We start from the raw sequence: 26,954 nt of genomic DNA, 5'->3' as shown, positions 1-26,954 counted from the left end.
AAAAAGGACCAAGTCTAACTTAGAGGAAACAAAGGGGCCACACCAAGATTGCTCAAAACCCAATAACAACTTTCTCTATTTTCCATGATAATATCCAAGTCTCTCATCTACTGCTGACTTGGCATGAAAGTTGACGCACTTCTGGTCTAAAGTTGGTGCTGTCTCTCCCCAGCTTCTGAAAAATCTCAGTCACAATGATCTCCTATGTTGGTTTTCTCTGGTCCCTAGTCTGTCTTCAATCTTTAACTGACACCACCTCTCATTTCTGGAAATATTCTCTATGCACAAAAGTCAATCTCACATAGATTTCAAAGCATGTTCATGAAAAAGTCCTTCATGAGACAAAAAAGACATTAGATATATACCCAAATCTGACCAGAATATTTCCACGAAATGTATGTGTAAGTGGATGATTTTTAATATAATGATTATTTTTCAGTTAACCAGCTATTTTACCTGAAATAGACTAAAACCTATAGGTATAAAGATAATGAACAATCTGTCCCTGATCTTTATTGACCTCCACTGAAAATACCTTCTTCGGTATCACCCAAATGACCTGAATTGGGGCTTGGTAATGTCAGCCCTATATCTGAAGTTCTAAGTGGCATCTGCCATGGGCAGGCCCTACTGGAGAGAAAGTGGGACAGAGGCATGAGAGAGCTGAAAGCACTTACTGGCAAAAGACATGATGCCCCCGAAGCCCTCGGTGCTGGTGTTGGAGACGGTAGAGGTGGGAGAGCTCGCTCGAGAGTCTGACTCTGCGTCTGAGTCGCTTGCCAGTTTCAAGCTGTTGGGCCGCAGCAGCTTTTGAGCCCTTGAATGCACAGTGGCACCTATGAGCCCCAGGCAGGGGTACCTAATCTTGGGCATGTGGGCTTGATGCTACACTGCAGTCACCACTCCCTTCCCACAGTTCCTAAATGCCTAGATCAAAGCACCAGCCTCTGGGGTTGGGAGGACCGCGAGTGCATTCAGACTTCTTGGACTTTCTGATTCACCCTCACCCGGGGTCCACTGCAGTGAGGTCCTTCACTCACCCATCTAGAAGGAATCCCCAGGCTCTCACCGATTGCCATTGACATGTTGGCTGAATCGGGGAGTGTAACTTTCCCCCTGCTCATCATCATCTTCCTCAGGGGGAAAGCCATATTGGGGCTCGAAGTATGGATTGTCATAGGTTCGCTGGCGCACTGACCCCTCTCCAATTTCTGTCTGACGCCTGTCCATGTTCGATTTGCCAGTGCTGGGAAGCACAGTAGGGAGAGGCTTGGAGACGCTTACTGCTGCCTTATCATCCATCTCCATCGAGTCAGCAGTTTCCTAAGGGTCATATTAAATGAAAAGTAGTCACCTGGTGCTCAAGATGCCATCCCATTTTCTCAGCAAGGCCAAGCCAGGCCTGTCAGATTCCTGTCCTAAGGAATGTGTGAGAAAGATCTCTATGACCACTCTATTCTCTCTCCTCACAAACTACATGAGGGGGATTTTAGCTAATATTTGAACACAGTCTAACAACCTCCTTTGGGGTCAAATCTATATCTCATAGGCTGTAAGCTATAGGACCTATAGAGAGGAAGACAGGAAGATTGTAAAGAAAGAAGCAAATTAATAGCTTCATCCTAGCTTTGCTAATGAAAGTGAGGCCCGCCTCCCAGCAGTCCTTACTTATCCACTCCTCCCAGTCCTCACGTACAGAACTGGCTCCATGGATGATGGTACTGGAGCTACTGCTGGCGGTGGTGCTGGAGCTAGAGCGTGGTGGGGGGTTTTCCTGAGAGTTCTCACTGTCTGGGCCAGGTTCCTCTGCTTCCTTCTGGTTCTGCAGCTCATCAATCTCCACCTCGCTGGCATCCCCCAGTGCCGCATGTGTCAGAGGATCCACATCTGCCAAAACCCAAGGGTGGCAGGTATAGAGCACACCATTCCAAAACCCTATACCCTGCCCAGAGCTGGTCAATTTCTCTAAGTACACTTACTAGGAGTATCACCATTGATGTCACATTTCATCATTTCACTGACAAAGTCACCAAGGGAGGAGTAAGAAGAGCTTGAGTCATCATAATCCATACTATCACTGCCACTGCAGAGTGAAGAACACAAAAATAAAATAAAGAAAAAATAAAGAAGAGGCAGGAAAAGAATCAGCCCATCGGCAGTAGGAAAAATAAAAGTGGATCACCCTTAACTCAAGGCCAGGGAACAATATAAAATAAGGAAGCTAACACAAAACAATCAACCAAGATAAACCCAAGGTTTCAAAGGCTGATGTCTAACTCCTCTGAGATTTGGTCACTGTGCTACGCAAGGGCTAGTGAGAGCCCCTTTACCTTAAAAAACTGTTTTGCTGCCTTAAGGAACCGCTTACCTGTCATCAGTAGGGTCAGAGTCAGAGTCACGCTCTGGTGGCACACTCAGTGCCTCAGCCAGCTGGGAATTGCTATCATAGACGCGATAATGGATGGGCTGCAGCTGATGAGCATACCACTTTGGCTTGTCACCGATCAGGGCCGGATCGAACATGTCTACCCAAAGAGGAAAAAGAATAAAGTTAGCAACATGGGAAGAAAGAAGCAAGCAAAACAAAAAAGGAAGGCAGAAAAGTCTAAAGCAAAACAGGAATGGAAGGGGCAGGCCAAAAGATCAGAAAGGGAAAAAGTAAAGGAAAGGGCCATCAGGAGGACAAAGGCTGAAGTGGGGCAGAGCAGAGGGTAGGGAGAAGGTAGGGGGACTCACTGTTATGAATTCGCTGAAAGGCATAGTTGGTGGGGTTAAGGATCCATTCTCCAAAGTACTCCACAGCCTGAGTCCTGGCCAATTTCTCAGCAAAAGGAGTCTGCCGGGGACGTGAGGCTAGAAAGGAGCCCGCCTGAAAAGCTACCACAGGCCGAGGGAAGAGACGCAGGGTGCGGGTGTGCATCTGAAAGCCCTGCAGCACGTTGGCAGAGTTGAAGAAACGAACCATAGCCACTCTGGGGAGGAAGGGGAGGTGAGATAATCTGAGTCCCACACCCTGAAGAGTGAGGATTCCTACGATCCAAGGTCTCAGACCACCTTCCAGAGCCATTGGATAACGGGCTTCCAACATCAACATAAGAGAGATATCTTAAAAAATCAACAATCCTCTTCTTCACTCAAGGCCTAAAAGGCCTGTTAGAATGATGAATTATTTCTTCTCTTTGCTTTTACTAAGATGGCAACTATAATCCAATATGATATATATTTCATATGTAAAGAAACTCTGGCTCAGGGAAGTAGTCTGCCCCAAGATCACTGTGTAAACAGAGACCAATTTAAGAACTCATGATTGTCTAGTCTGCATGGTCGTACCTGGTTGCAACATCCACAGAATCTACATCATTGCCATAGATGAGTGGGTTGAATTCAGTGGAAGGTGTGGACTGCAGGTCATTAGAAGGCCTTCCCAAGAGAAGGGGGATCTCCTGGCCCTCATGGAATTTTTCCAGATTAAGGATTGGCTGGGTGTTGAGACTCATGCTGGCGAGGGCCTATGGAACAAGAAATCCCTTACTGAAGGCAGAATTCTGGGTAGCTAGCCAATCTCATCTTCTAGGAAAGAGCCTTCATCTTTAAAATAAGAATCCAAATATTTTAGCCTTTAGAAAATAATCTGCATTATGTAGATCTTCAGCTTAAGCCAACCTGGCTCAAGGCAACTTGATCAAATCCAGGGCAATAGTTTTAAATTTTATTTTAGCCATGAAATCTTGTTTTTCAATTGAAATCTATGTGGAAATATAAACAACTGAAACTTCACCTTCTCTGAAAGACATAAGGAACCCAGAGCCTCACATGCTCGGTGCTCCCAACCTGAGACTCCATAAGGCAGTTTGAAAACAACTGGTCTAGACCAGTGAGCTTCTTAAATGTCAATGAGCATGAGAATCACTTAAGAATGTTGTTAAAATGCAGATTCTGATGCAACAGGTTTGGGGTGATTCTGCACTTTTATCAAGCCCAGGTGATGCTAGTGCTGCTGGTCCATGGACCACACTGAGTAGCTGGGGTAAGAATACAGGATCGATGAGCCCAAGATTCTTAGCTCCTACAAACATTCAAAGTACAATTCCATATATCAATCTCCCCATCTCATTAGTCATACTACAGCAATCATCGAGAATGAAAACACAGCAAAGGAAGACAGCTACAGAACTTTCTGAACTTGCAACCCTCACCAGACTGCAGTAACGAGATATCATATTACATCAGCAGTGGTAAAGCGAGTGAGAGTGAGAGGGATGACCCATTTAAGTTCAAGCAGATATCATCTAAAGGTACTGCTAAGCAACTCAGACAACACACAGAGAGAGATTCCTGAAGACCCTTCAAATGACAGCAGGGATTCCTAAAAAAAAAAAAAAAAAAAAAAAAAAAGAGAGAGCTATCTACTGGTGTTCCTACATAACACATACAGCAAGACAAAGGAACAAGGCCTTGCCATGTTTTACCTTCAGGTACTGTGTTCGGCATGCAGAAGAAGAAGAAAATCAATCAATGAAAAATGCATTTAAGGGATTACTCAAAGAAAGGAATTTTTGAAGAAAGGATTCTATAGGGACCTAGGGATCAATTCAAGAGGAAAACAGAAAAAAAGCCAGATTGTCCTAACTCCTTACAAGACTGAGAGAATGATCAAGGCCATAAAGAATGCAGATGCGACAAGAAACAAAGTGAAGAATTGTTTTATTCAGCATTATAAGCATTAGAGGGTGGGAGGAAATACAGTGAATTAGAAGGAAGCTGAAAAGCCCTTTTGGAGAGCTGCCCTGCCACCCAGAAATGGGATACACCTCCTCTTAAGCCCACCCAAGGCGAAGAATACCTACTCTACCTGAAGTCCGAAAGGAAACAGGCCCCTACAGTAGCTGCCTGTCTAGAGCAGTCCTACAGCAGCACTGCTCCCCTTCCTTAACTGCAGTCTTCACCTACCTGCTTTAAATGTTTTTTCAACTCTAATGATTCTGGTTCTGGCAGGACAGGTAGCACTTCTGCATTGGTGGGGGCAATCACCTGCACCAGAGAAAAGATAAAAGACACCACCTTAGAATCAATTGCTTAGGAATTCCTCTTACATAAGGGTAAGTGACAAGGATAGGAAGTTGTATATACGATTTTATCATATATATGTGAATACATACGTTATATGCCAACATATGAGATATACATATACACATGTATATGATATACACACACACCTGAAAGGAAATGTATCTAAATATTATTGGTGACTATCTCTAGATAACAGGATTATGGTTTTTATTTACTTCTTTATACTTATTTGTACTCTCTAAAGTTTTTATAATGAACACATATAAGGACTTCCTACCAAAGTTTGTACTCACACTGCAGAATGTTAATATATATTTATTAAAGTGCATGGAAAGACAGTTTCTTACTAGAAACTATACCCCCAGAAAACCATCAGATGATCTACACCACACGTATAATGGTCCCGCAACCACAACTACCCTACTGCTCTTAGATGCAGGGGAGCACTTGACTCTGACAAAATTAAATCTTGTCATTCTTTGAGTCCTAACCAAGAGCCTATTAAACTAATAAAATAAAAGCAGAATTTAAAAATACATACTTTTCAATGACTCACACAATAGAAATCAACCACTAACTCAGGACCTCCTGGGAGTAATCTAGAAAAACAGAACACCATTCTAGACCCTATGATGCCTCAGCCAAGAATCTCACCCTATTGCTGTCCAGATCCACTAGCCATACATCATCAGGCATTTTGAAGTCCAGTTTGTAGAGGAAGAAGCTGGCAGGGACCCCGATGATGTATGGGGTTGGAGCCAACAGCAGCTGTGGAAAAGATAACGAGGATAAGAAATAAAAACAAAACCTATTGTGATCATTTATCAAGTCAGGATTTTCCTAGAAAAGGAAACAATCTCTTATCCAAAATCTTTGAGGGTAGATGTGTTCAAAATTCTGAATTTTTCAGATTTTAGAAAGGTAACGGTGCATATTCTGTAATACCTATAACCTAGCCAATGGCCTGTAATTATTAACATTAACTGTGACCACCAGATAAGTTCAAGTCAGGTCAGATTTTGCAGACAAATAAGTGGTGATAAAGGACTGAAAACCAGTATAGATTTACAACCTCTTTGGGCATTGAGCCTTCTCCTCTAGAGCTGGACAGAATTGGAAGATAGAGGTGACAAAGACAGACCTTGAGACTCACCTGCTCTGCCGATGCCATGCAGGTGGGCAGCAGTGGGATAACAGGAAACATATACTCCAGGGGGTAGATCATTGCCACAAATGCCATCACAGACATGGACAGTGCATTATAGTCTCGGGACTGTAGCACCACCTGCCACAAGCCATGCCATAAGGATCACTCGACAGCATAAGGTTTACAAGAAGACAGCTTCTGATACTACAATTTAATTTGTTTCACCATGCCTATAGCTCTAGGAGTTTAGTTTCCACAATTACCACTGTTCTGCACCCCACCCTGCCTGCAACCTCCCAACCCAATCACTTCTTATGTTCCTAGTTTTAGTCCCCCAAACCCGAGGGACCACACGTTGGAACAGAATGACTGATATTTCCAGAGAATTTGGTCAGTATAGTTAAAGATAATTCAACTGAGTGGCAAGCCCTCTGACTACATCCCAGATGATACCAGTACCTTAATTTAACCCACACCTACTGAGTATCTGCTGTATACCTGACATTGTGTTACCTCCCTTCCAAAAAAATGAAAAAGAAGTCTACAGCCATGCCACCCTGAACAAGACCGATCCCATCTGATCTTGGAAGCTAAGCAGTGTCGGGCCTGGTTAGTACTTGGATGGGAGACCACCCAGGAAGACCAGGTGCTGTTGGTGTAAAAAATAAAAAATAAGGGATTGTAAGCTGAAAAGGTCCTGCAATCTGTAAGGTCAACCAAGGGTTGCCTCGCCTTAAAAATTAAAAAATTAAAAATTAAAAAAATTAAAAAGATAGTCCCTGTCCTCAGAAAACTCATCGTCTAGCTTCTCCCATATTTCAGAGCTCCTTCTCTAGAAAGGTCTAGAAAGCCTGTCTCTCACCTTGTGCTCTAACAGGATGCAGGTTAGCACCTGAAGACAGGCATCAACGCCCAGAAGTTCCAAGGGAAGATGCAGTGGGAAATCAACCAGGGTGAATCGAGAGGGGTCTGGAAGAGCAAAGGTCAGAGCTTGCTGGAGCTCCTGGGGTAGAACCTCAATGTCTACTCGCTTCTGCCCAGAAATGGGTACTGGGGAGCGCAGCAATCGATAGATCCAGGCCTCAATCTCTCGAAGGTCGTGCAGAAGGGCACTTGACTTCTCCTCCACTAGCAGTGATCCAGTAAAGATGCGCCACATGGTGTCCCTGAGGAGCAGACAGCAGGAAACAGACACATAAGCACCAGGAGCTGATACTCCACTGCAACCCAGTGTAACCATTGAGGGTATAATGATGACAAATGGAAAAGCCCACCCTTTGCGCTCAGACTGGAGGGTAGATACGAGGGTGAGAACAAGTGTAAAAACATACACATGGCAGGACTTTTTGTTCTGCCCACCATGAAACATCAAATTCCTCAACATCACTCCAAACACAATTATAGTAAGAGGTCTAACTCGGCAGGAGTCTTTTGCTTAAGAACTAACATAATATGCTTAGATAGGTCTGAAGGACCTCAGGTTTTAGAGGAAATTTCTTATGCCCCTCACAGACAATTATATCTCATCTCTTAAATGCTCCCCCTCTTCTGAGCATCAGTGGCCAACTGTACCTTTGTATGCCTCGAGGGATGCCCAGTTTCTTGCCCAGCAGTCGCTCACTGCAGCAGTCCACCAGACGTTTGAGGGTGTACAGACACTCTCGGAAGGTGGAGAAGAAGGGGTAGTGGCTGAGCACGCATAGGGACGTCAGAGTACTGTTGCGGGAACGGCTCCCTGCCTTGGCCCGGCGTTTTCCACGAGGAGACTGGTTCACATCAGGGGTGGAGTCAGTGCTGGGAGGCTGCAGGGATGAGCCACTCTCCAAGCTCTCAGTGCCAACCTCTTCTGAGGCACAGGTGGCCCTGGGTCCTTCCTTCCCACGGGACCCTGCCCCAGCTTCCCCCTTTTCCTTAGGCATTCGCTTCTGAAAGGAGCGGTAGAAGTTAACACAGATGCCATAACGCGTGACTCCAGTGTCCTTGTCAGTGAGGGTAAAGACAAAAGAGGTATCATCCCGCAGGCTCATACGCCGCTGCCGCACGCTCAGACAGCCCTCTGGCTGGCAGAAGAACACTACATCCGGAGGCAGTGGAAACTCAGCGTGATCCTCTAATGGGTATCGCCGAAGTAACTCAGGGGTCTGGGCCACGCTATCACTGCTCGGGTGCCTGGAGAATATAAAGACAAATTCGGCAGCCTGAAAGGATAAACTGCTCTATCAAATTTTACCACAGTCAACAAATAAAGTTCGAAATGCTATTTTTTGAACTTTGGGATCTTGGAAACTATGGGTGCTGCTCGCTATATTTAGCTGGTAAGCTAAATGAGGCCTGTACTGTCATGAAGACACCTATCCTGAAATGAGAGAAAAACTGACAATAAAAGAACCACTAACACCTTAAGATAATTAGTGTCTTTCAAGGTATGTTAGCTAATGAATTACCAAATGAGCATATGCTGAGAGAGAAGGAGCACAACATACTTTTCCTTTTTTACAAACCAAGGAAATTGGGGTATATGGGGTATATTTGTTCAAGATCACAAAGATGCTAGCTAAGTGCAGAGTTTTACTCTGTCTTTGTTCCTCCAGGCCATTATTCTCAATCCACCTGACTGTTCTCACTACTGGCATCAGGGATCTCATCAGAGTAAAATAAGAGGGGAAGAATGAGATACGCATATCAACATGGAAATGAGGAAGAGAGAATAATGCAGATTTGAGGGCTATCCCAGATGACAAGGCAAAAATCAAGTCTTTTCTTGGTTACCTGGCGCCTACGATCACTAGATAGTCAAGTAACCGAGGGCAGAACTTCTTCTTTTGCACCATGGTTCCAATTCATCAGTTCATTTCAAAGAAACTTCAAGGCACCAAGCAAGGAGTCAGTGTTCCCAGGAGGAATTCTGATACGATCTGAAAATCCAAGTCTAATAGGAAAAAAGTACTGATAAGATCCACTGCTGTGCCTAAGGGACTCAGCCCTCTCAGCTTCATCCCAGCCAGGGGCATAGGTCAGAAGGTCTTTCATTTTAGTACTAAAGATAGGAGAACCTGACACTTTCCCAAGCCTAGAGTTTGGTGTAGGTTTATGAGCTCATAGAGTCAAATGTCAAGAAGTAGGATAAATAATGGCTCACTTTTCCATCCCTATCAAGCAGTTCATTCCCAGCCTTGCCCCTGAGGCTCTGTTTCTGAAAAACAGACCCAGTTAGTCTAACCTGGACTCAGTCATTATGATAACAAAAATTAAGTCACTTTCAGGACCACTCCAGGGTGGATCGTGATCAAACCATACTCTCTAATCAGTACTAATCGGCACTCCTTGCTCTAGGTGGAAACCTAATTATTTTCTGTTCCAATATTCTGCATTCAGCTTGATGTAAAACTACCATATAGACTGTATAGTTAATTGCAGCCAGACAATAATGGCTGGCTATTCTACCCCATAAAATCTCAAATGAAGAATATCTATGCCCCACCCTCTTTATCTAAACCATTTTTCTTCCCTCTTCAAGCAAGAAAGGGGCCCAGTGGCTACTGCTACTAGCTCTGCCCTTGGTGCTGAATCATAGTCCTCTATTTTAGTCCCAGGATTGGAATCAGTAATATGATACACAAAATGAGACCTATTCCTTCTATACCTGACAAAGATTAGGAATTAGATGTAGAAATGACAGGATTTCTGCAAGGACAGGGAGAGATGCTCAGAGGAATTTCTAAACCATAATCCAAAAATTAGGAAAAGCTTACATGGTCTTAATTATAATTTATTTCCTCTTGGGTCTCCAAATACTTCTGTAATGAAATGTTTCATTCCCCTACAAGGCTATTTTCAACACTTCCAGAATTCCACCTCTGTGCTCTACACATGGCCACACTAAGACCTGTTCACTAATCACATAGAGAGAATCCCACTACATTACACACACGGTCGCACGCCGCTCCCTTCTTTGGGGCTTCGTGCACTCCCATACACACAGACATACACACTTCCTGTATGCTCAAGGTCCTATTTGATTCAGATAATGAGTAGAAGTTCTATCTTTTTTCTTCCCTACTTAATAATAACAATTAAAAAGACCTATTTGCAAAACCTCTCAAATCCTCAAAATACTGCTCCCTCCTTTCCCAGTGCTCCCAATAGAAGACCTGCAGGTAATAGGATTCAGTTTTGTCTCCATAGCAACCCTGGCTCCCAGTACTATTTATAACAGAGCCACAGCCCCTCCTCTGCTTGGTGACCGCACAGTGCTAGCAGCTGCTACTCCAGAGTCGGCCAGGGCCCATAACAATTCACTCTCCTTGAATGTGGAGACACCTCTTCCACCGACAGCACCTGCTAATTATTAGGTTTTCTTCTCCCCCACCTGTCTTTAGTTTGCCCTTTGTCCTAATTCTAGAGTTTGAAAGAGATATCTTCTTTCCACACAACCAAAACCAAGTTCTCAAGCATGCCATATACTCATTTCTAGGTATCACTGCCACCCAGAAAGTCCTCTGGTTCTCTCCAATGCTATGGAGCCATGTGCATCCTAGAGAACATGGAGCACTGTTACAGAGCTGAATTCGGTTCCTCTCAAATAGAATGAGAAAGGGAGAGAAACAGAGAAATGAAATGAGAGATGAATAAATGCATAATTCATTCTATAAAGAATAAGTGGAAAATGCCTAGGGTGAGAGCCAAAATACAGTAAATCCTCACTTAACATCGTCAATAAGTTCTTCATTTTTAAGTGAAACGATGTATAACAAAACCAATTTTAACATAGACTAATTGATATAAACAAGCGTTAAGTTCCTATAGCATCTCATCAACATTATAACTAAATGATGTTGAACAAAATGACATTATTCGAAGACCTGCTGCATCTTAAAACAGAATCTACAGGACCAGAGCTCAAGGCTTAGCCTTGAAATCTATGTTTACATTGAAAGCCAGGAGCCCTTTCCTGCTAAAATCTCAAAGATCACATCTGAAGCATCCTCCACTAGTATGTTAGGCATCAGGCCTCTAACCTTGGTGGTATCCCAGCCCTCTCCACTGAGAAACATTTTCTAAAACTCAAGTCATTATCATGCTCTACAGTGCTCATCTCCCTCTAAAGCTACAAAGACCCTGAAATCTTATGATTATTCTAGCTATTAGCAATAGAATAAATTTTTAGTTACAATTCCTATCTCATCAACAGCCACTGCCTTTGGTTATTCGGATTACAGACGACCAAGGTTTTTCTTCCTATTCTCTCCCCACCTCACAAATCTTCTAACACCACCTATAATTCAGTCTTCATGTCCACCCAAGCTGACTCTGCCTCCTGCCTCAACCATATTTACTAACGTGGAACTCCAGGTTTCTAGCTCCTATATTCCAAAGGCATCAAGCTCAAAATTCATACCTATCTGCTGAAGTCCTACATCACCATCCACTTCATCCAGAGGCAGATTTAGAATCCATAGACCTTTCTTTAAGCTATTGATGTCTTTTCTGCCTACAAATGGCCACATTAACCAGCCTTTTGGACTCGTCTCTCGTTTGGGGCAGGATGTCAGAGTAAAACCACAGAAACCAGAGAACGATATGACATCTTTGCTGACATGAGCACAAGAGGAGGCTCTCTCATCTCCTCCTCCTCCCAAGGCAGTGACCTTGCAAGCATATCAGCACAGCCTGGTCCAGGAACGAGAGCAATGAGGCAGGCAATAGGCAGGGCTGGAGAAGAGGGTAGGGCAGGAAAAAGTAGAATTTAGAGATGCACGAAGATGCAGAGGGAAGCAGTTGCAGAAAAGATTACACGGTGTCTCCACTATCTAACAAGCCAATTTTGAAGCACTAAATTAAAATTAAAAAAAAAAAAAATGTTTTGAGAACCAAATGTGGTTCTTTAAACCCTAACCAAAAATAAGGCGCACACGCGCGCGCACACACACACACACACACACACACTCACGCGCGCGCGTGCCAGGTGCCAATCCCGGATCGGCCCCGGGGCTGGACAGCTCTGCCCGCCCCCTCACCTGCTGGACAGTTCTCCCCCGCCTCCGCCCCGGAACCAGTGCCGCCAGCCAGACCGGCTAGAATCGAGCCCAGCAGCCGCGAGCTGCGCCCAGGCCCGCAGCCCACACCCCCTCGGCAGCTTGGAGTGCCCCACTTCTAGCCTGCCCCTTCTCTTCGGACCCCCACTTGCTCTCGAGACCGCAAGCTTCCTCACGCTCCTTTAGGGCCTCCTCAGATACCCCTCCCCCTAGAGCCCCTGTTTCCTCTCAGAGCCATTTTCCTCCTAGGAGCCCCGTCCCAAATACCCTTTCAGGGCCCCCAGTGGCCCGGACCTTCCTACCTCCCAAGACTCGGGGCATCGGCCAGGCCCAGTCAGAGGTACCCCGGCAGCGGAGCGTCATTCACTCCCCGGCGCGGGCGCTGCTCCGAGAGCACGCCAGTTCCGCGTCTGCACGGGGGGGGCACGTACCACTCCGATCCGGTGAGGAAAGGGAGGCTAGGGGGGCCAGGGGCCGTACCATTCACCCCCCGGGGAGGGGGGACAGAGCGGCACTAAGCCGAGCGCTGCAGGGTGGAGCCGACCTCGGGAGAAAGGCGGCGACGCACACACCTATACGTGTGGGAGTCGGAACGTAAAGGGGAGCGCGGGGCCAGCCCAGCGCCCCTGCGGGCCAAGGGGAGGACCCAAAGGAATACCTTTTGTTTAGGTTGCGCAAACTTTTCACATAGTAATAGAGCCCATTGCAACGAAATGTGGATTAATTGGGAAGAGACTTCGTAAGATAAACGGCCCCTGAGACTTCTGACCATCCCCCCCGCCCCACCTCACCTTTCTCCCCCTGCACACGGCTTGGAAGTGCCCAGCCTCCTGAGCTGAAAAGCCGACTGCTCTGGCGGTGGAGCCTACCAATTCAGGGGTGGCGGGGGGAATTGAGGCCGGAAAGCGCGGCGCAGTATCACCTACACCGTGTGCGCTTAAAGGGAAAGGGGCGTGAGCGGTGCCGCGGTGCCCGCTGGGAAATGGAGTCCGATCTTCCTGAGACATCCAATCCGAGACTGGGCCTCGGGGGCTTTTCTTCCTGTCCCACAGGAGGGATTGCTGTGCCCTCTTTTAGATGCCAACGGAAAAATCAAAGCATACGCGCGCGCACGCGAACACAGGTGCATGGAAAGACAACATGATCCTCCCCTGGATCATGAAAGTGAAAGGGGCATCTGAGCTTCAGCATTTCATAAACCCTAACAGTGCAATGGGGCTAGTAAAAGGAGGTTCCCTCCCACTGCTAAGGCTAGCACTTGTAACTTGTTTCCTTCTGAGTCCGGGGGCAATCCTAAAGGACTCAGGCTTTCCTCTATTGCCGTGCCCCCACTCCCTATCCAGAAATTGTTTCTCTCATTCTTTATTTATTTTGGTTTTCCTGTACAAATAGTGCCAGATCTATCAGTGATGCAGCCCCAAGGCATTTATAGCCAAGCCGCAGAGTGACAGTGGAGAATTTCTCTTGGGGCCCTATGGGGAAAACAGGAAGTGGTGGAGGCAGGATGGGCAGGGCCCTGGAGAACCTTGTGCAAAGTGGCCCCCAAGTTCATCCATTTGGTAGGGTCAGCACAGTGTTCAAATGGAGCACAGCTTTGGCAGGAACCCCCCTGCCCAGCAGCCACAAAACTCCCAGCCCTTTGACTCTCCTTTAATGCCACACGAGGATCTCCTTTACCCAGCTCCCAGGAATGTTTACCCTTCTCAGTCTATTCCACCTCTAGGAGGCAACCACAGGGCCTCACAGCCAGCTCGGAAAACAGAAAAGGGTAAAGGACTGTCATTCATGCACATCCCAGATCTCAGAGAGCAGCGGAGGAAGCTTTTTGTCCTGCAGACGTAGTGCAAACACTTGCTCTGAGTGTACGCTGCTCAGTGTCCGGAGGCTCACCAGCTTCATTAGCATCCTTGGGAACATCAGCCGGTCCTGGGGGAGGGGGCGGAACAAGTATAGCTTTTGTCTCTCCCCAGAGACAGGGCAAGGGTAGGGGAGTTGTGGGAGAGGTAGAGAATTGTCTGCAAGATATAAGGGGAGGGATCTTTGAAGGGAAAGTAGTGTGTCAGGGAATGAGCCTGTGGAGAGGAGGAAAAGGGTACAAAGGGGAGACTCACATGGGGGTGGTGGATGGAGACATAGGCATGCAGGGCCTCCACATATGTGTGTTGCAGTCTCTCAACCTGGAGCTGGTCCTGCACATTGGGCCGGTCTATAGGTCACCAACAGAGTTCAGGAGCAGGTCTGGCCAGGGTCAGTTCCATACCCCAAATCACAACCAAAAAATAGGGACATGCCCCACCCAACCTCTCCCATCCCAAAGTAACACAGTGAGATATCATACCACCCCTATGATATCTGCCCTATGGAGCCTTCAGCCCTCCTTAGTTCAAGTCTCTTGCTCATTTTCCTTCTTGCCCCTTCTCCACACCTGCAGAAAAGATGCTGATGGCAATGAGCAAAGCAAACTCGGCATCATTGAGTTGCAGCTCATTCATGGCTCTGGAGAACTCGAAGATGGGGTTGATGAACTCCACTTGCAGCCCTGGGGAGGAAGAAGGGAGGCTAGGAATGTGGCACTAGTGGCAGGAACTTCCTTCCCTCCTCCAACTTCACAACTTAGGGAACAACTAGGAACTCAATAAGAAGCCTCCATGGCTCTGCTCTATAACCTTGGGCCAGTTTCTTAACCTCTCTAAGCTTCACCTGTGAGATGGGAGTCATATCTGAACTTATAAGACTGTTGTGTACTTAAATGATAAAGCAGGCAGAGCACTAAGCACTATGCCGACATATAGGGAGTGGTGAATTAGATGATGATAATAATTCTGTTATTCTGATTAAAATTATTGAGAGCCCCACATTACTAGAAATAGAGGCAACTTGTTTTTGTTTATAAAAAAGACTTTTTCACTGGCAATTAGCCTTACTTGTTTGAATACTAGAGATACATTTCATGTTTCGCTTCCTGGGGGAAATTAGCAATGTGGTTGAGGGTATAGACTATGGAGCCAGACTATCTGGATTTAAGTCCTGGCTCTACCATTTACTAGGCTGTGTGACCTTGGGTAAGTTATTTAACCTCTCTGAGCTTTAGTTTTCCCATCTGTAAAATGGTGATAATAGTACCTACCTCACAATGGGTCCTTAGAATAATGTATGGCATATATGGTAACTAATATATGAGTTTTTGTTAAATAAAAATTTAAAAATAGAACCAGTCTTCTTGCTGAGGAGACTAAAGTTCAACAAACCATGACCTTAAGTCATGACATCTAAAGAACACTTCTCCCACACACAGTCAAAAGTCCCCCCACTCCACGCTGTTCCCTAGGCTTTCTCAAATTTCTTTTAGCAACCATCTGCTAACTTTTCCATTCGAGGCTTCTTGCAAGATTAGTCACTTCCTGTAGTTTCCCCTGATGTTTATCAAATGTGTTGATCTACTTAATGGACAAGCCCCATTTTATAAAGCATTTGTTGAAGTATTGAGCCTTGAATTGTACTGAACAGTTTATTTGTTCAGGGAGGACAAGGAGGTTCTACAGTAGGGTTATGCACCCTGCAAGTGTCCGCTGCTACTTGCTAAATGAACACCTCCAATACCATCAGTCCACATCTTTAGTCTTGTAGAGGGAGAAGGAGACCAGGAAAAATGAGCCTGTTCTTTCACTCTCAGACCTCACTGACAAAATGACCAGTAAAAGGCAAACATGATGTCAAATTGCTTATATAAATGAATCTATAAATAGGTACAGATTCAGACAGCACAAGTCCATGAGTACTGAAGGAACACAAAGACATGAGAACCGGGAAGGGTTCAGAGAGGAGGATGTTATGAAGGAGAAGGCTGTGGTTAAAGACTGGGATAATAACCACTTGGGGGAAAGACGTTTTGGTAGAGAAAGAGGTCAGGCCTGGGTTTTTTAAGCTGGGAAAAGTCATTAAATTGTTCCTATTAGATGCCCATACATTCAGGCAGCACACTGAAGGCAAGAGGTGCCAACACAACCCTGCCATGCCCTATAGTTAAGGGAGGCCTTCCTAGAAAGCTCACTGGCTGTGTTGGGACAAGAGGCACATGAGCTGGCCTGAGTCACTAGACACCAGAGAAGACTGGAAACCAGGACCTATCAACCTCAAGAACCGAGTCATAACATCAGCCATATTTTATAGACTCACTCACCCAGTTGAGCCTCAGTTCAAGTCCCTCAGCCTTCCATCCTTTCCCAACCCTGCTCACATAACACAAATATTACCAGCAACCGAATATGAGGAAATCAACACCACTTAGCTTGAAAGCCAGCATCAGACAGACAGCAGCAATGGGAACAAATTCTTGGAGAAAATACTCCAGGTACAGAATGGAGATAGAAGCATCCACTCTTACCCTAAAGCTTCCCCATCTAGGCACGTTTGCCATGTTTCAGCTCCAGTTTCATGGCTCATGAGAAAGAGCAGTTGAAAAATAGGAGGAAATTAGTCTAAATGATCCTTAAAGAGCACATCTGAGCAAGATTTGCCCATTAGTGACTACTAAAAGGCTTGGCATGGTTGTTTTCACTTTTTCTTTCTAGCTGTAAAATCTTTTCTTGAAGCAAAACATTATGCAGAAGCACTATATATAATGCAGATTTAAATGGAGCTTATTGTTTGGCTACAGATAAAGGACATTCCTGTCCTTCCTTGTTTCTCCTCTAAGGTGACGCTTCCACGGTACTCTCTCCGCTCGGGTTCCTTGGAACACAGTCTGAGAACCACTAGCCTATTACAACAGAAGACAGGATTCTACTTGAGGCAGTTGAGAAAGGCCAATCAGCATTCCAACTTTCTGTCTTGGAAAAACAAGTGAAGCCTTCCCTTTATAGCCACTCAAACCTTGGACCTGTGGCTCTGGAGTCACTATGGGCTCCGGGACAAAAACTGTCCATCCAATGCAGTCTCTTTGTGATCTCAGTTCTCACCTGCTTTGGCAAAGTCTTCCCGGTTATAACTGAAATCTTTGAGGAAGGTGATACTCTCACTCTCAGGGTTGTACCTCCGAGATGTCTCCAGAAGCATCACCTGCATACAAGTAGCAAACCTCAAACAGGGATGCGGCGGGCTGGTCTTGGCATGGGGCACCTTCAAGGGAAGGTCAAGCCCCTCATCCCTACTTCCCTGTGGATCTGGCTTCCTAGCTGGCTGTCTGGAGACCCCTCCCACAGACAATCCCACTCTGGTTCTCCCTTCACCCCTCCACCCTGCCAGCCACCTCGATCGCAGAGGTCTTCAGCAGGGCGATCTGGTCCTCCCGGCTAAGCTGCAGGAAGCCAGGCAGCTGTTTGGCAAAATCCACGATCTCCTGCACTGAGACAATGGCCAACTCAGTGAAGTGGGCAAAGCGCTGCTGACGGGCCTCCCGGCTCTGGGGATCTGGTGCCATGGGCCAAGGCTACCCGGAGGGCAAGGAAGGAAAAAAACCAAACCACTCTGGGTCAGATATCAAGAAGCCAGCTGACATTCTGGCCACAGCCACCTCTCCCCAGGTCCATCAGGTACCGTGACTCGAAGCCGGTCAGAAAAGGAACGTCTGTTACACTGTTGCTGGGCAGCCACCAGCTTCTCAATCATGCCTAGTTGCTCTGGGCTGAGCTGGGGCAGGACTTGGGGAGGTGAGGATGCCCTTGGAGGTAAGGATGTGGCCTGAGCCTTTTCTTCCTCTTGCCGCTTCAGTTTCTTCAGGCGGATCTGTTCTTCTGACAGGACACCTAAGGATGGGACCAGACATAAGGAGGGAAGAAGAGGGAGAGGAAGGAAGCAAGGATGGGCCAGAGAGGTAGTTTGAGGCTCCAGAAGAGCAGAGATCACTGGGTCAGAGCAAGGAAGATATTCAAATCCACATTCACAGTGTCAGAAGGCCCTGTAAACTCAGCTGCCTGTCTGCCCTCACGTCCTAGCACCTGCCTGTGCCCTCTTTCCCATCAGCCCCTCCCCATCTCCTATCCTCAGGTACTCACACTCCTCTCGCATGCCAGCCTGGCGGCATTTGCGAAAGCGACACTCCTGGCACTTGCGACGCATATAGGTATCCATCGGGCAGTGGCCCCCACTGTGGCAGATGTAGCGCGCCCCTTTGATGACACTGCGGCGGAAGAATCCCTTGCAGCCTTCGCAACTCAGCACGTTGTAGTGGAAGCCAGATGCCTTGTCTCCACACACACTGCACAGCTCATTCCCCAGCATTTTGGGGGCTGGCCCTTTTTTCCGCTTTTGTGGACGGAGCTCTGGATACAGAGAAATGTCTTAATGTTCTTCTCCAAGGAACGAGCTTGGTGCCCAGCTGGCCACTGCCCTGAGCACTCAGTGACCTTCATGCCTTTTTAATACGCAATTTAGTCTCTCTATTATAAGAAAGTAGCTCTCGTATGCCAAGTGCTATTTATTACGTCCCAGGTACAATGTGAGCCCTTTATGTGCATCAATCCTGACAACAACCATAAGAGATAAGTACTATTACTATTTCCATTTTATGAATAAGGAAATTGAGGCTCAGAAAGGCCTAAGTTAGAGACAAAATTCACTCAGATCACTCAGGTCTACTTGACACCAAAGCCTTCAGACTTAATCACGCTCTTATAAGGTAAAGAGCCGCCAGATACCCCTCCCAGATCCGTGGAGCCCCTACTTCCTCCAAATCCAGTAGCTCTTCACCTGTGGACTCTGGAGGGGCCTCCACCCCAGGGTGCAGGGATGTGGGCTCTGCTGCCTCCAGCCCCACCCCCAAAGTGCTCCTAGCTGATTGGGGCACGCGGGCTTCCTCCCTGAGGGTGAAGTTGCTGCCTCCCAGCTCCTGGCTGCTTGCATCTTGTGCATCTGCTTCCCACAGCTCCACAGCGGAGTCTGAGCCTGGAAAGAGAGGCGCAAGGGGTCTCAGGTCCTCCCCCACCACTTTCCCAGTGTCCTGGCTGGGAAACTGCAAACTTATCTCCACCCATAGAGGGCGGCAAAACATCAGCTCAGACTTCAGGACCCTGGGATTTGTGTAGGCTCTAGAACTAGCTGCTTGCAGTCCCCTGCCCCTCGATACCTTAAATGAGGATGTTAACCTTAGTTTCCTGTGAGGGGCTGATGTGTATCTATTTCAGAGATCAGACAGAACTCTTCAAAGCCAGAGCTGGTAAGCATTGGGCATGCCAATTCTTCCCAGTCGCAAACCCAGATTGAGAAGGACCAGTGGGTGCCTGCGAAGGGCAAGGCACCAGAACCAGGGCAGAGGTAGCCGTGGCAAGAGGAGGCAAGAACGCCTCTCTGGGGAAGGGCAGAAGGCAGATACTGAAGGAGGCTGATTCCTGCAGGAGGAGAGCCTCTGGGGCCTGGGTGGGGCCTGGCTCAGGGGAGAGGGCTGGAGTGAAGCAGCTTACCAGGAGAAACGTCAGGCACAGGGGCCTCCAGCCACAAGGACATCTCTTCCCGGAGCCCTGTACATTACCAAGGAACTGTCCTGCAGGAACAACTCGGGTTATACTCTTCCAGAACTGGGTTCCTTCTTCATCAGTGCTAACATTTACTTGAGAAAGATAAATATCAGCCTGTGCTAAGGCTTCACATACCTTCCTCATAGTATCTTTATGAGGTCAGACTATTTTTATGCCCACTTTACAGATGAGAAAACTGAAGGTCAAAGAGATTAAGTAAATTGCCTATGGCCACACTGTCAGGCAGTTTGACCAAGATTCCACCTCTAGTCTCTCTGACTCCAAAGTCTGAGCTCTCAGCCACCATGCCATCTTTTCTCTGCAGGGCCCCTCTCCAGGCCATCAGGGACTGTTTGAGCACATCTGCCCTGGTTCTGTCAGAGCCCCTTCCCCCTCACTCCAGCACTGGGGATAGCCGAAGTTGGGCAGGACCAGGACATGCGATCAAGGTTCTTTCTACCCAGTAAAACATCTTGCTAGACAACCTCCCTCCTGCCGCTTCCCAGGATCCCAGCACAAACCTATTGCCTCAAAGAGTTGCCCCCATTCACATACAGGACCTCCTCAGGAGTTATTCTGGGACCTAAATAGAATCCTGTCACTGCTCAAGCTTCCATTGGCATCATCATCCCTCCCTTCTCCCCAAAGACCCCTTTCTAATATCCACTGGACCCCCACCATGCACCAGACACACATACACACAGAGCCCCAGGCCAGTGCTGAGGGGCAGACCCACCGAATGCCCAGGCCACCAGACTTCCTGGCTGGGGCAGTCTCTGGAGCCCCCTTGCTGAGAGAGGAGGATGGTGCAGTCCCTCGTCCAGAGGCTTCAGCTGGTAGCGGCCGAGGAGCGGGAGCTGAACAAGAGAGGGACCCAGAGCCCAAGGGAAGTAATATGGGGAAAGGCTGAGGGGAGGGACTGCCAAGGGGTCGGGCCACCGCTCCTTCCTGCCAGGCAGAACGGAGCCGGAGCTGACAGACCAGAGCCCTGGCCTCCTCACCCCCGCCCACGGGGAAGCTTCCCCACCACACTGACTCCTCCCCAGCCAGCCACCCCCCTCAGCCCAGCGCCACCCCTGCCTCCCTACACGACAGTGGTATTTCCCTGCAGACCAGCCCAGTTCATGCTTCTCCCCTTCCTCTCCTCACCCCAGCTGCTCTTAGCTGCTCTTACAGAAGGACTGCCTCCCAGAAACCCCCACCCCAATCCCTGCAGCCTCCAGAGTTGGCGTTCCCTCCCCTCCATAGACAGTTCGTGGAGCAAAGGTCCCAGTACAGCCTGAAATTGCAACACGGAGCCCCAGCTTGCTTTCCCAGACACCGTCCTCCTCCTCTGCCTCTGGGAAGGGGCCAAGAAGCTCTCCCCACGAGCCCTAGGCCTCAGCCAAGCTGGCAGAACTTCAGGGCTGGAGAGACATGTGCTGGGCCTTCCTGGGAGACTCTGAATGTGGGTGCCCTGTGAGGGCCACTGAGAGGAGGCCAGGAGAGGAGCAGTGGCAGGCCTGGGATAGGGGTGGAGGTAGAGATGGTGGGTGACCCAGGTGCCAGCCTAGGATGGATCTGGGAAGGTATGCAAGTTCCCTCATCTAAGAACAGTTTTGTCTGAAGTGACAGCAGGCTGTCAAGCAACTAGTGAGACTATAGCCATAGCCTTCCTGCCCTGTTGCTTGGAACATGAGATCTGTCCCTGAAAACAGACACCATGTTTTATTGATTTTGTCTCCCCTGTAGCCCATGGATCAGGGCCTCGCATAGGCACTGTGATCCTGCTTGTTAAAGAAATAAGAGAACAACATGATTCCCTTCTATCCTATACTCGTTAGCTCTAGTCAATTCCATCTCAGCATGTTGATTTATCTTTTGGGCTCTGGGCTCAGAATTTGGGTTCAAATCCTGGCCTTGCCTCTCCCTCTGTGTGATCAAGATTAAGCAAGTTACTTAATGTCTCTGAACCTACTTCCCAACATTTAAAATAGGGATAATAAATTTTTTTTTTTTTTTTTTTTTTTTTGCCACATAAGGTTTAGTGAGAATTAAACAATATATCACAGCACAGTGTATGGTGCATAGTAAGTGTTGAAGAAATGGTAGCAGTTACCATTAAATTTCCAGTCTTTTCAGCTATGGGACTTCCCATCACCTTGAATCTGTACATTGTTAACTTTCCGATGCTTATTTCCATATACAAACCCCTCACTATCTTTTTTGGTCCTTAGAGCAGCCCCAGCAAGGACAGTAAATAACACAAGCTCCATTTCACAGAGAACACTAAGCTCATGGAAGGTCTTCTCGAAGACCACACACAGTGGCCAACCTGGGATCAGAATCCAGATGTCCTTCCTCCAGGCCCTGTACTCTTTCTTTCTCCTGTGTCAGAGTCCAGGATGCTCCTGTCTTGTTGCCTCTCGAGTCTGCTGGACCAGTGAAGTGCTGACATGAAGGAAGCCAGGCCTGGGGGGCTGCAGTGGGACAAGCAGAGAGCTCTGAGGATGCTTCAGTCCAGATGTGGGAGGCGAGGAGCTGAGGTTACTGCTGGCTGTTCACCCCCTGCCCCACTCCCATCTTCCTGCTCACAGGCTCTTCCTGTTTTGCTGTGAACTCCAGTTCCCATGGGCCCCACATTAAAACATAGGACAGGGGGCCAGGGCAGGCAGCCAGAGGGACTGAAACAGAAATGAACAGGGAACCAGGGAAGAGGGCAGAGGGAACAGGGAAAGAGTGGACAGGGGGTGCGGGGAAGCAGGATGGGATAAGGATGGGAAAAGCAGAAATAAAACAGAAGCTTGGTGAAAGATGGGAGGAAGCACAGGGCGGGGCAGGGGGAACAGGTGGGGGTTGGGGAGCAGACTTGAGCAGACAGCAGGCTGGGTGGTGTTGCAAAATCTGCCCATGTACTCATTTTCACATTTCAGAAAAGCCCCTCTGACACCCCCCATCTCAAAGTTCTGCCTCCAGCTTTTACTTGTTCCCTCTCGTCACAAGGTCATCCTCTCAACAAGGCTCCCACCCTCATCTCTGAGTCATGAACACAAGGCTCTCCATTCCTTTTGCATATGTTCCTTCCCCAATTTTCAAAAGGCTCCAGCTGTCCTGGGAAAGTAGAAACCAGGACTCAAGGCCCTGAGAAACTGGACCTGTTCTGTCTCAGCACCCACATCATTGATCCAGCTCCCTCCTCTGCCATTCCCCTTTCTCAGAAGCTCCAGCATAGGAACATAGTCAGAGATGTCACTGAAACCCCTGCTTACAAGGAACTTAGGATAGCATTGGTCTGGGCCTAATGACTTATCTTCTGGGAGTTGGGAAAAGCTTCTCTCACCCACTTAACTCCCTGGTCTCCCCACAGCCCGGGACCACACACAAGCCCCATCTGGAGCCCTCTGACTCAGGCTAGAGCAGCTGTTGAATAAACAGCATAGGATGCCACCTCCCCCAAGCCAGGGAGTCGGCCTCAGCCTTGCCTCAAGTATAGGTGGAGGAAACATTACTGCCAGAGCTATCCCTTCAGGTTCCAGGAGTTCAGAAGCGATCCCCGCCCAAGAGGAGAAGGGAAAGAAAAACGGGAGATGACCAAAACCTGTTGGCAATATCTCCACAGAGTTTCTGGAGACCGACAAATGTAGGGAGGAGGCAGGAAAACATTTTAAATGTTAAATCAAGCCATATTCAGAGACTGCAATACACTGATCAGCCCTACAGCCATACCAGGAGGAAACCTGCAGAACAAAGATTTCTGCTGGGATTGCTAACAAACCATTTACCCAGACCGGTGAAGGGGAAACAGAAAAAGAGTCCTTAAGTGGTGTCCTACGTAAAATAAAATCATTCATTCTCTATGGCTAAAAGCATGGGGAACCTATGGATCAAAGGCTGGGAATTGCCAGCAGGCCTTTCACACTGCATACTTTTATCCTTTCTCACTGTATGTCTATACCATCAAAGGAAAATGGGTAAACGAAATCTTTAAACTGCAATTCACAGAAAGGAAGAATGTCATTCCCTGAATACTCTGGGTCCCTCTCAGTCTTTTTCTCAGTCCTCTCGGTGTCTTTACTCTGTCCCCCCACCCCGCTCTGTCCCTGAGTCTCTCCCAGCCTCTCTCACTCTCTGCCTCTGAGAGGAGACTGCGCTGTTTATGAAGCATTACTCTTTCTCTAGTAAACTTTCCTTTTGACTCTAACTCTGGTGTGTGCTTGAATTCTTTCTTGTGCTCAGCCAAGAACTCTCGGTACAGGGCTTGAGCTCCACTTACTCGGGAAAAGCTGCCCTGTCCTGCATCATAACCACTGGACTTCTTCCCCAAGGCAGGGCAAGTAATAAGGTGATTGGCAGCTGAAATCATATGTCCCACTTTTCCAGCTCCACCCCACAGCATAGTCTTGCTAGCCCAGAGATGTTAGGTGCAAAGCCTCCCAGTCCCATGGGGTCTTTCCTATGTTTCCTGGATCCTAGAGGAGACACTATGCCTGGAAACACCTTCGGCAATCTTCCAAATCATATTTCTGAGCCCTGGAACCTCTGAAGGCTTCTCATGGCAGCAAGAGGAACCTTGAGGCAAAAATAGGAGCATTCACAAGCCCATGATCGTATGCACTACTGAATAACTCTTTCAAAAGCACTCAAATTCCCATGAAGCAGGCCAGAAGGTACAGTTTGCAAGGATGGACCAGGGCAACTGCTTCTTGCTCTCTCCCTATTTTGGAAAAGTACAGAGTGTGGGAGCATCTTGCAGGCCCCCTCAAATGACTTCTTTCCAGTCACAAGATTGAGAACCCAGAAATTCCTGCTTCGCAGACCAATGAATTCAGAGATGATAGAGAAAACAGGAAAGAAAAGTAACTTATTTAGGTCCTGCATGTATTATTTATCTTTGTGATTAGCCTAGAAGATAGTTACTAGCAACAGGGCAAATATCAAATTTGGATACAGGTATAGCTGACTCAAAAGCTCAAATTCAAGCAAAAAAATTACCTTCCTCATCCCATTACACAAAACTGCCTCCCCAGATGGTAAAAATGGTTAACTCACTGGATGTAGGTTCGCTTCTGCCAATGCAGGGTAGAGCAGTGGTTCCCAAACCTGGCCTCATTTTCAGAGATTCTGATTTATTTGGTCTGGGGTAGGCCCATATATCCATCTATCTGCCCAACTACATTTTTCTTTTTCTTTCTCTTTTTTTTCCTCTTTCTTTCCTTTCCTTCCTTCCTTCCTTTTCCTTTCTCTTTCTTTCTTTTTCTTCCTTCCTCCCTTCCTTCCTTCCTTCTTCTTTCTCTCTCTCTTTTTTTGCATCTGCAGTTAGGAACCAAGGTGTGAGGACCACAGAATCAACTGGTAAAAATATGCAGAAGTTGGTGGTCCAGAAACCAGGGCTCAGCTCTTGGCTGCACCACGTACTTGTGGTGTGACCCTCACCCTTTCTGGATTTTTCACTATGAAAGCTGAAATAATATCGGCTCCATTAATCTCTTCTACATGGGATACTTGCAGGCATAAAGAATGTAGACATATTTGACCAAGAAGGCAAAAGATGAATTTGAGGGATTTTTGTTCTACTTGCCAAAATTTAGTGAGCCCAAGATTTACATTCTGAAATCACAAGGGTCTGGCTAGTCCGCAAGAAGAGTTGGGGCATATTAAAACACTCAAAAACTCTAATATGCAGTATTTTACAATTAGCCACACCCATTCAACCTCACCAATCTGAGGTTTTCTTTCTTAAAATCTCTTTATTGAAGGTATTTGGAGACCACCAAATACAGTTTTGCAATGTAGTCTGAGCAGAAATAGTCCATTATGAAGACTATTTGACTGGGATTGGGGCCACTGAATAGTTTAGCAATGCAATTTGAGTAGCCTGTGAGAAATATCCCATTACAAAGACTTCTTGACTAGGAATCAGAAAACTTTTTGAGTTTTATTCTCTTAAACTGTGTGACCTTGGAAAAGTCCCTTCCTCTCTAGGTTTATTTGTAAAGAGGACTAGGTTAGATCAGGGATTCAAAGATGCTGATTTATGAAGCCTCTGGGTGGTCTTTGTGAACCACTTGTGTTTATGTGTGTTGCCATTTTTCTGCAGGAGGGGACTAAATTTTCATCTGATTATAAAAGAGCTTGTGACTGAATAAGGTTAAGAACTATTTGGCTACCAGGACTTCAGCTTTCACACTCTATTCACTACTCCATAACAACTCTGGCAGCAAAGTTTAGATCCTGAGATATATATATATATAAAAAACTGCATCTGTAGACCTAGGGCAAGATAATGACCCTGCTTTTTCCCATATAGTTCTGATCAGGTTTTATTTTTGTGATGATCTGAGGTGATTTGCTTCTAGATTGAATCAAAGCATCCCAATGACCTATGATCTGACCTCCTAGATTTGTGAGTCACTCCAAGATCAGTCACAAAGCTTTGAGACCAAATTGGCTGCACCTGGACCCTCATGGCCAATGCCAAGAGGGTCTCTGATTCTGGGAAACACCATCTACTCCCACTTGATAAGTTTTATTCCCCTTACTCTTATATAGCTCCCTTCTGGTCTGAAATTCCTCTTAGGGATTCACTACTTTGGTTTTGCAAAATTTGAACATACTGTGCAACTCAACTCCTTTGGGAAGAGGCATGACATCCTGATTCTAATTAAGTAAACCTGGAAATGGATGGGTGGGAGGATAGGGAAAGGACTGGAAGGGAAAGTGAGAGAACTGAAGCCTTGCTCAGCGCATGAGCAGTATGCTAAACTGGGACCAACCTGAAGGACATAGGGAGTCCAAAGGGCTGTTTACACGCTGTGCCCTGCACCGCAAACAAGACCTCTTCCTGGGAAAAGAACCAGAGCCAAGTTTCAAATTCCACTCGAAGGCAGGGCTGTGGAGAGAGGCGCCCTATACCAGCCCTCGCCCCAATTCCGCACCCGCTCTGGCTCTGGGGTCAGCCCGGCAGCACCCGGGCCCGCGGGGGCGCTCGCTCTTCCGGCCACAGTCCGGCCCTGTGCAAGCGCCACCTTGGTACGGCCGTCTCCGCTGCCAGAGGCAAACCCGAGCTCAGTGCTCTCTTTACCAAGACAAAGTCTTCAAGCCTTTTCTGACGCGTGAAGTCGCGCTACATTCCTACAATCATCCGCCAAGGCCAGATCACGAGTATCCTAGCAGTTCCTCCTAGATTCCTCCTCCTTGCACCGTCCCTTCCCTTCCTTTAGCAAGATGGCGGCAAGCGCACTTCCGGCGTGTGTCCTTAAGGGTGCGTCCGGG

The 26,954-nt window shown here is 47.3% G+C and overlaps 2 protein-coding genes and 1 pseudogene across 45 annotated transcripts in view; 1 reads left to right on the top strand and 2 right to left on the bottom strand.

Moving 5' to 3' along the window:
• The window catches only part of MADD (MAP kinase activating death domain), a 35,661-nt gene extending 22,220 nt beyond the window's left edge, over nucleotides 1-13,441 (bottom strand). For 7 of the 39 annotated variants that reach the window (XM_039868699.1, XM_039868567.1, XM_039868684.1 and 4 more), the window contains exons 1-14: nucleotides 12,555-12,863; nucleotides 8,987-9,146; nucleotides 7,790-8,386; nucleotides 7,080-7,383; nucleotides 6,224-6,355; nucleotides 5,725-5,838; nucleotides 4,951-5,031; nucleotides 3,331-3,509; nucleotides 2,737-2,972; nucleotides 2,369-2,525; nucleotides 1,980-2,083; nucleotides 1,697-1,887; nucleotides 1,070-1,323; nucleotides 678-817 (exon numbers count right to left, since the gene is read on the bottom strand). In XM_039868699.1, the coding sequence (XP_039724633.1) occupies nucleotides 678-817; nucleotides 1,070-1,323; nucleotides 1,697-1,887; nucleotides 1,980-2,083; nucleotides 2,369-2,525; nucleotides 2,737-2,972; nucleotides 3,331-3,509; nucleotides 4,951-5,031; nucleotides 5,725-5,838; nucleotides 6,224-6,355; nucleotides 7,080-7,383; nucleotides 7,790-8,386; nucleotides 8,987-9,048 (2,551 nt within the window). In that variant the 5' untranslated portion in view covers nucleotides 9,049-9,146; nucleotides 12,555-12,863. Of the gene's footprint in view, nucleotides 1-677; nucleotides 818-1,069; nucleotides 1,324-1,696; nucleotides 1,888-1,979; nucleotides 2,084-2,368; nucleotides 2,526-2,736; nucleotides 2,973-3,330; nucleotides 3,510-4,950; nucleotides 5,032-5,724; nucleotides 5,839-6,223; nucleotides 6,356-7,079; nucleotides 7,384-7,789; nucleotides 8,387-8,986; nucleotides 9,147-12,554; nucleotides 12,865-13,043 lie in introns of those variants that run through there. The other 32 variants (XM_039868734.1, XM_039868763.1, XM_039868773.1 and 29 more) reach the window with 11 other exon arrangements.
• On the top strand, nucleotides 6,757-6,875 carry LOC120609502 (uncharacterized; annotated as a pseudogene).
• Nucleotides 13,442-13,886: 445 nt separating the features above from the next.
• Nucleotides 13,887-26,896, bottom strand: NR1H3 (nuclear receptor subfamily 1 group H member 3). 6 transcript variants are annotated; one of them, XM_039868869.1, is made up of 13 exons: nucleotides 26,764-26,896; nucleotides 26,456-26,523; nucleotides 22,018-22,162; nucleotides 20,440-20,560; nucleotides 19,650-19,729; nucleotides 18,940-19,134; nucleotides 18,246-18,512; nucleotides 17,788-17,996; nucleotides 17,501-17,680; nucleotides 17,211-17,310; nucleotides 14,678-14,791; nucleotides 14,364-14,458; nucleotides 13,887-14,178 (listed from the first exon to the last, which is right to left on the bottom strand). In XM_039868869.1, the coding sequence occupies exons 5-13, from the start codon at nucleotides 19,690-19,692 to the stop codon at nucleotides 14,032-14,034; spliced, it is 1,350 nt and encodes a 449-aa protein (XP_039724803.1). In that variant the 5' UTR covers nucleotides 19,693-19,729; nucleotides 20,440-20,560; nucleotides 22,018-22,162; nucleotides 26,456-26,523; nucleotides 26,764-26,896; the 3' UTR covers nucleotides 13,887-14,031. The 6 variants fall into 6 exon arrangements, with proteins under 6 accessions (XP_039724803.1, XP_039724818.1, XP_039724793.1 ...); XM_039868884.1 differs by adding an exon at nucleotides 20,225-20,286 and having other exon boundaries at nucleotides 26,456-26,889; XM_039868859.1 differs by having other exon boundaries at nucleotides 26,456-26,888.
• Between the last annotated feature and the right edge of the window lie 58 nt (nucleotides 26,897-26,954).

The sequence above is a fragment of the Pteropus medius genome, unplaced genomic scaffold, assembly GCF_902729225.1.
Source record: "Pteropus medius unplaced genomic scaffold, Ma_sr-lr_union100, whole genome shotgun sequence".
NCBI classification, from domain to species: Eukaryota; Metazoa; Chordata; class Mammalia; order Chiroptera; family Pteropodidae; genus Pteropus; species Pteropus medius.
The sequence above is the reverse complement of the archived record's forward strand: the minus strand, read 5'-3'. Positions and strand labels throughout refer to the sequence as shown.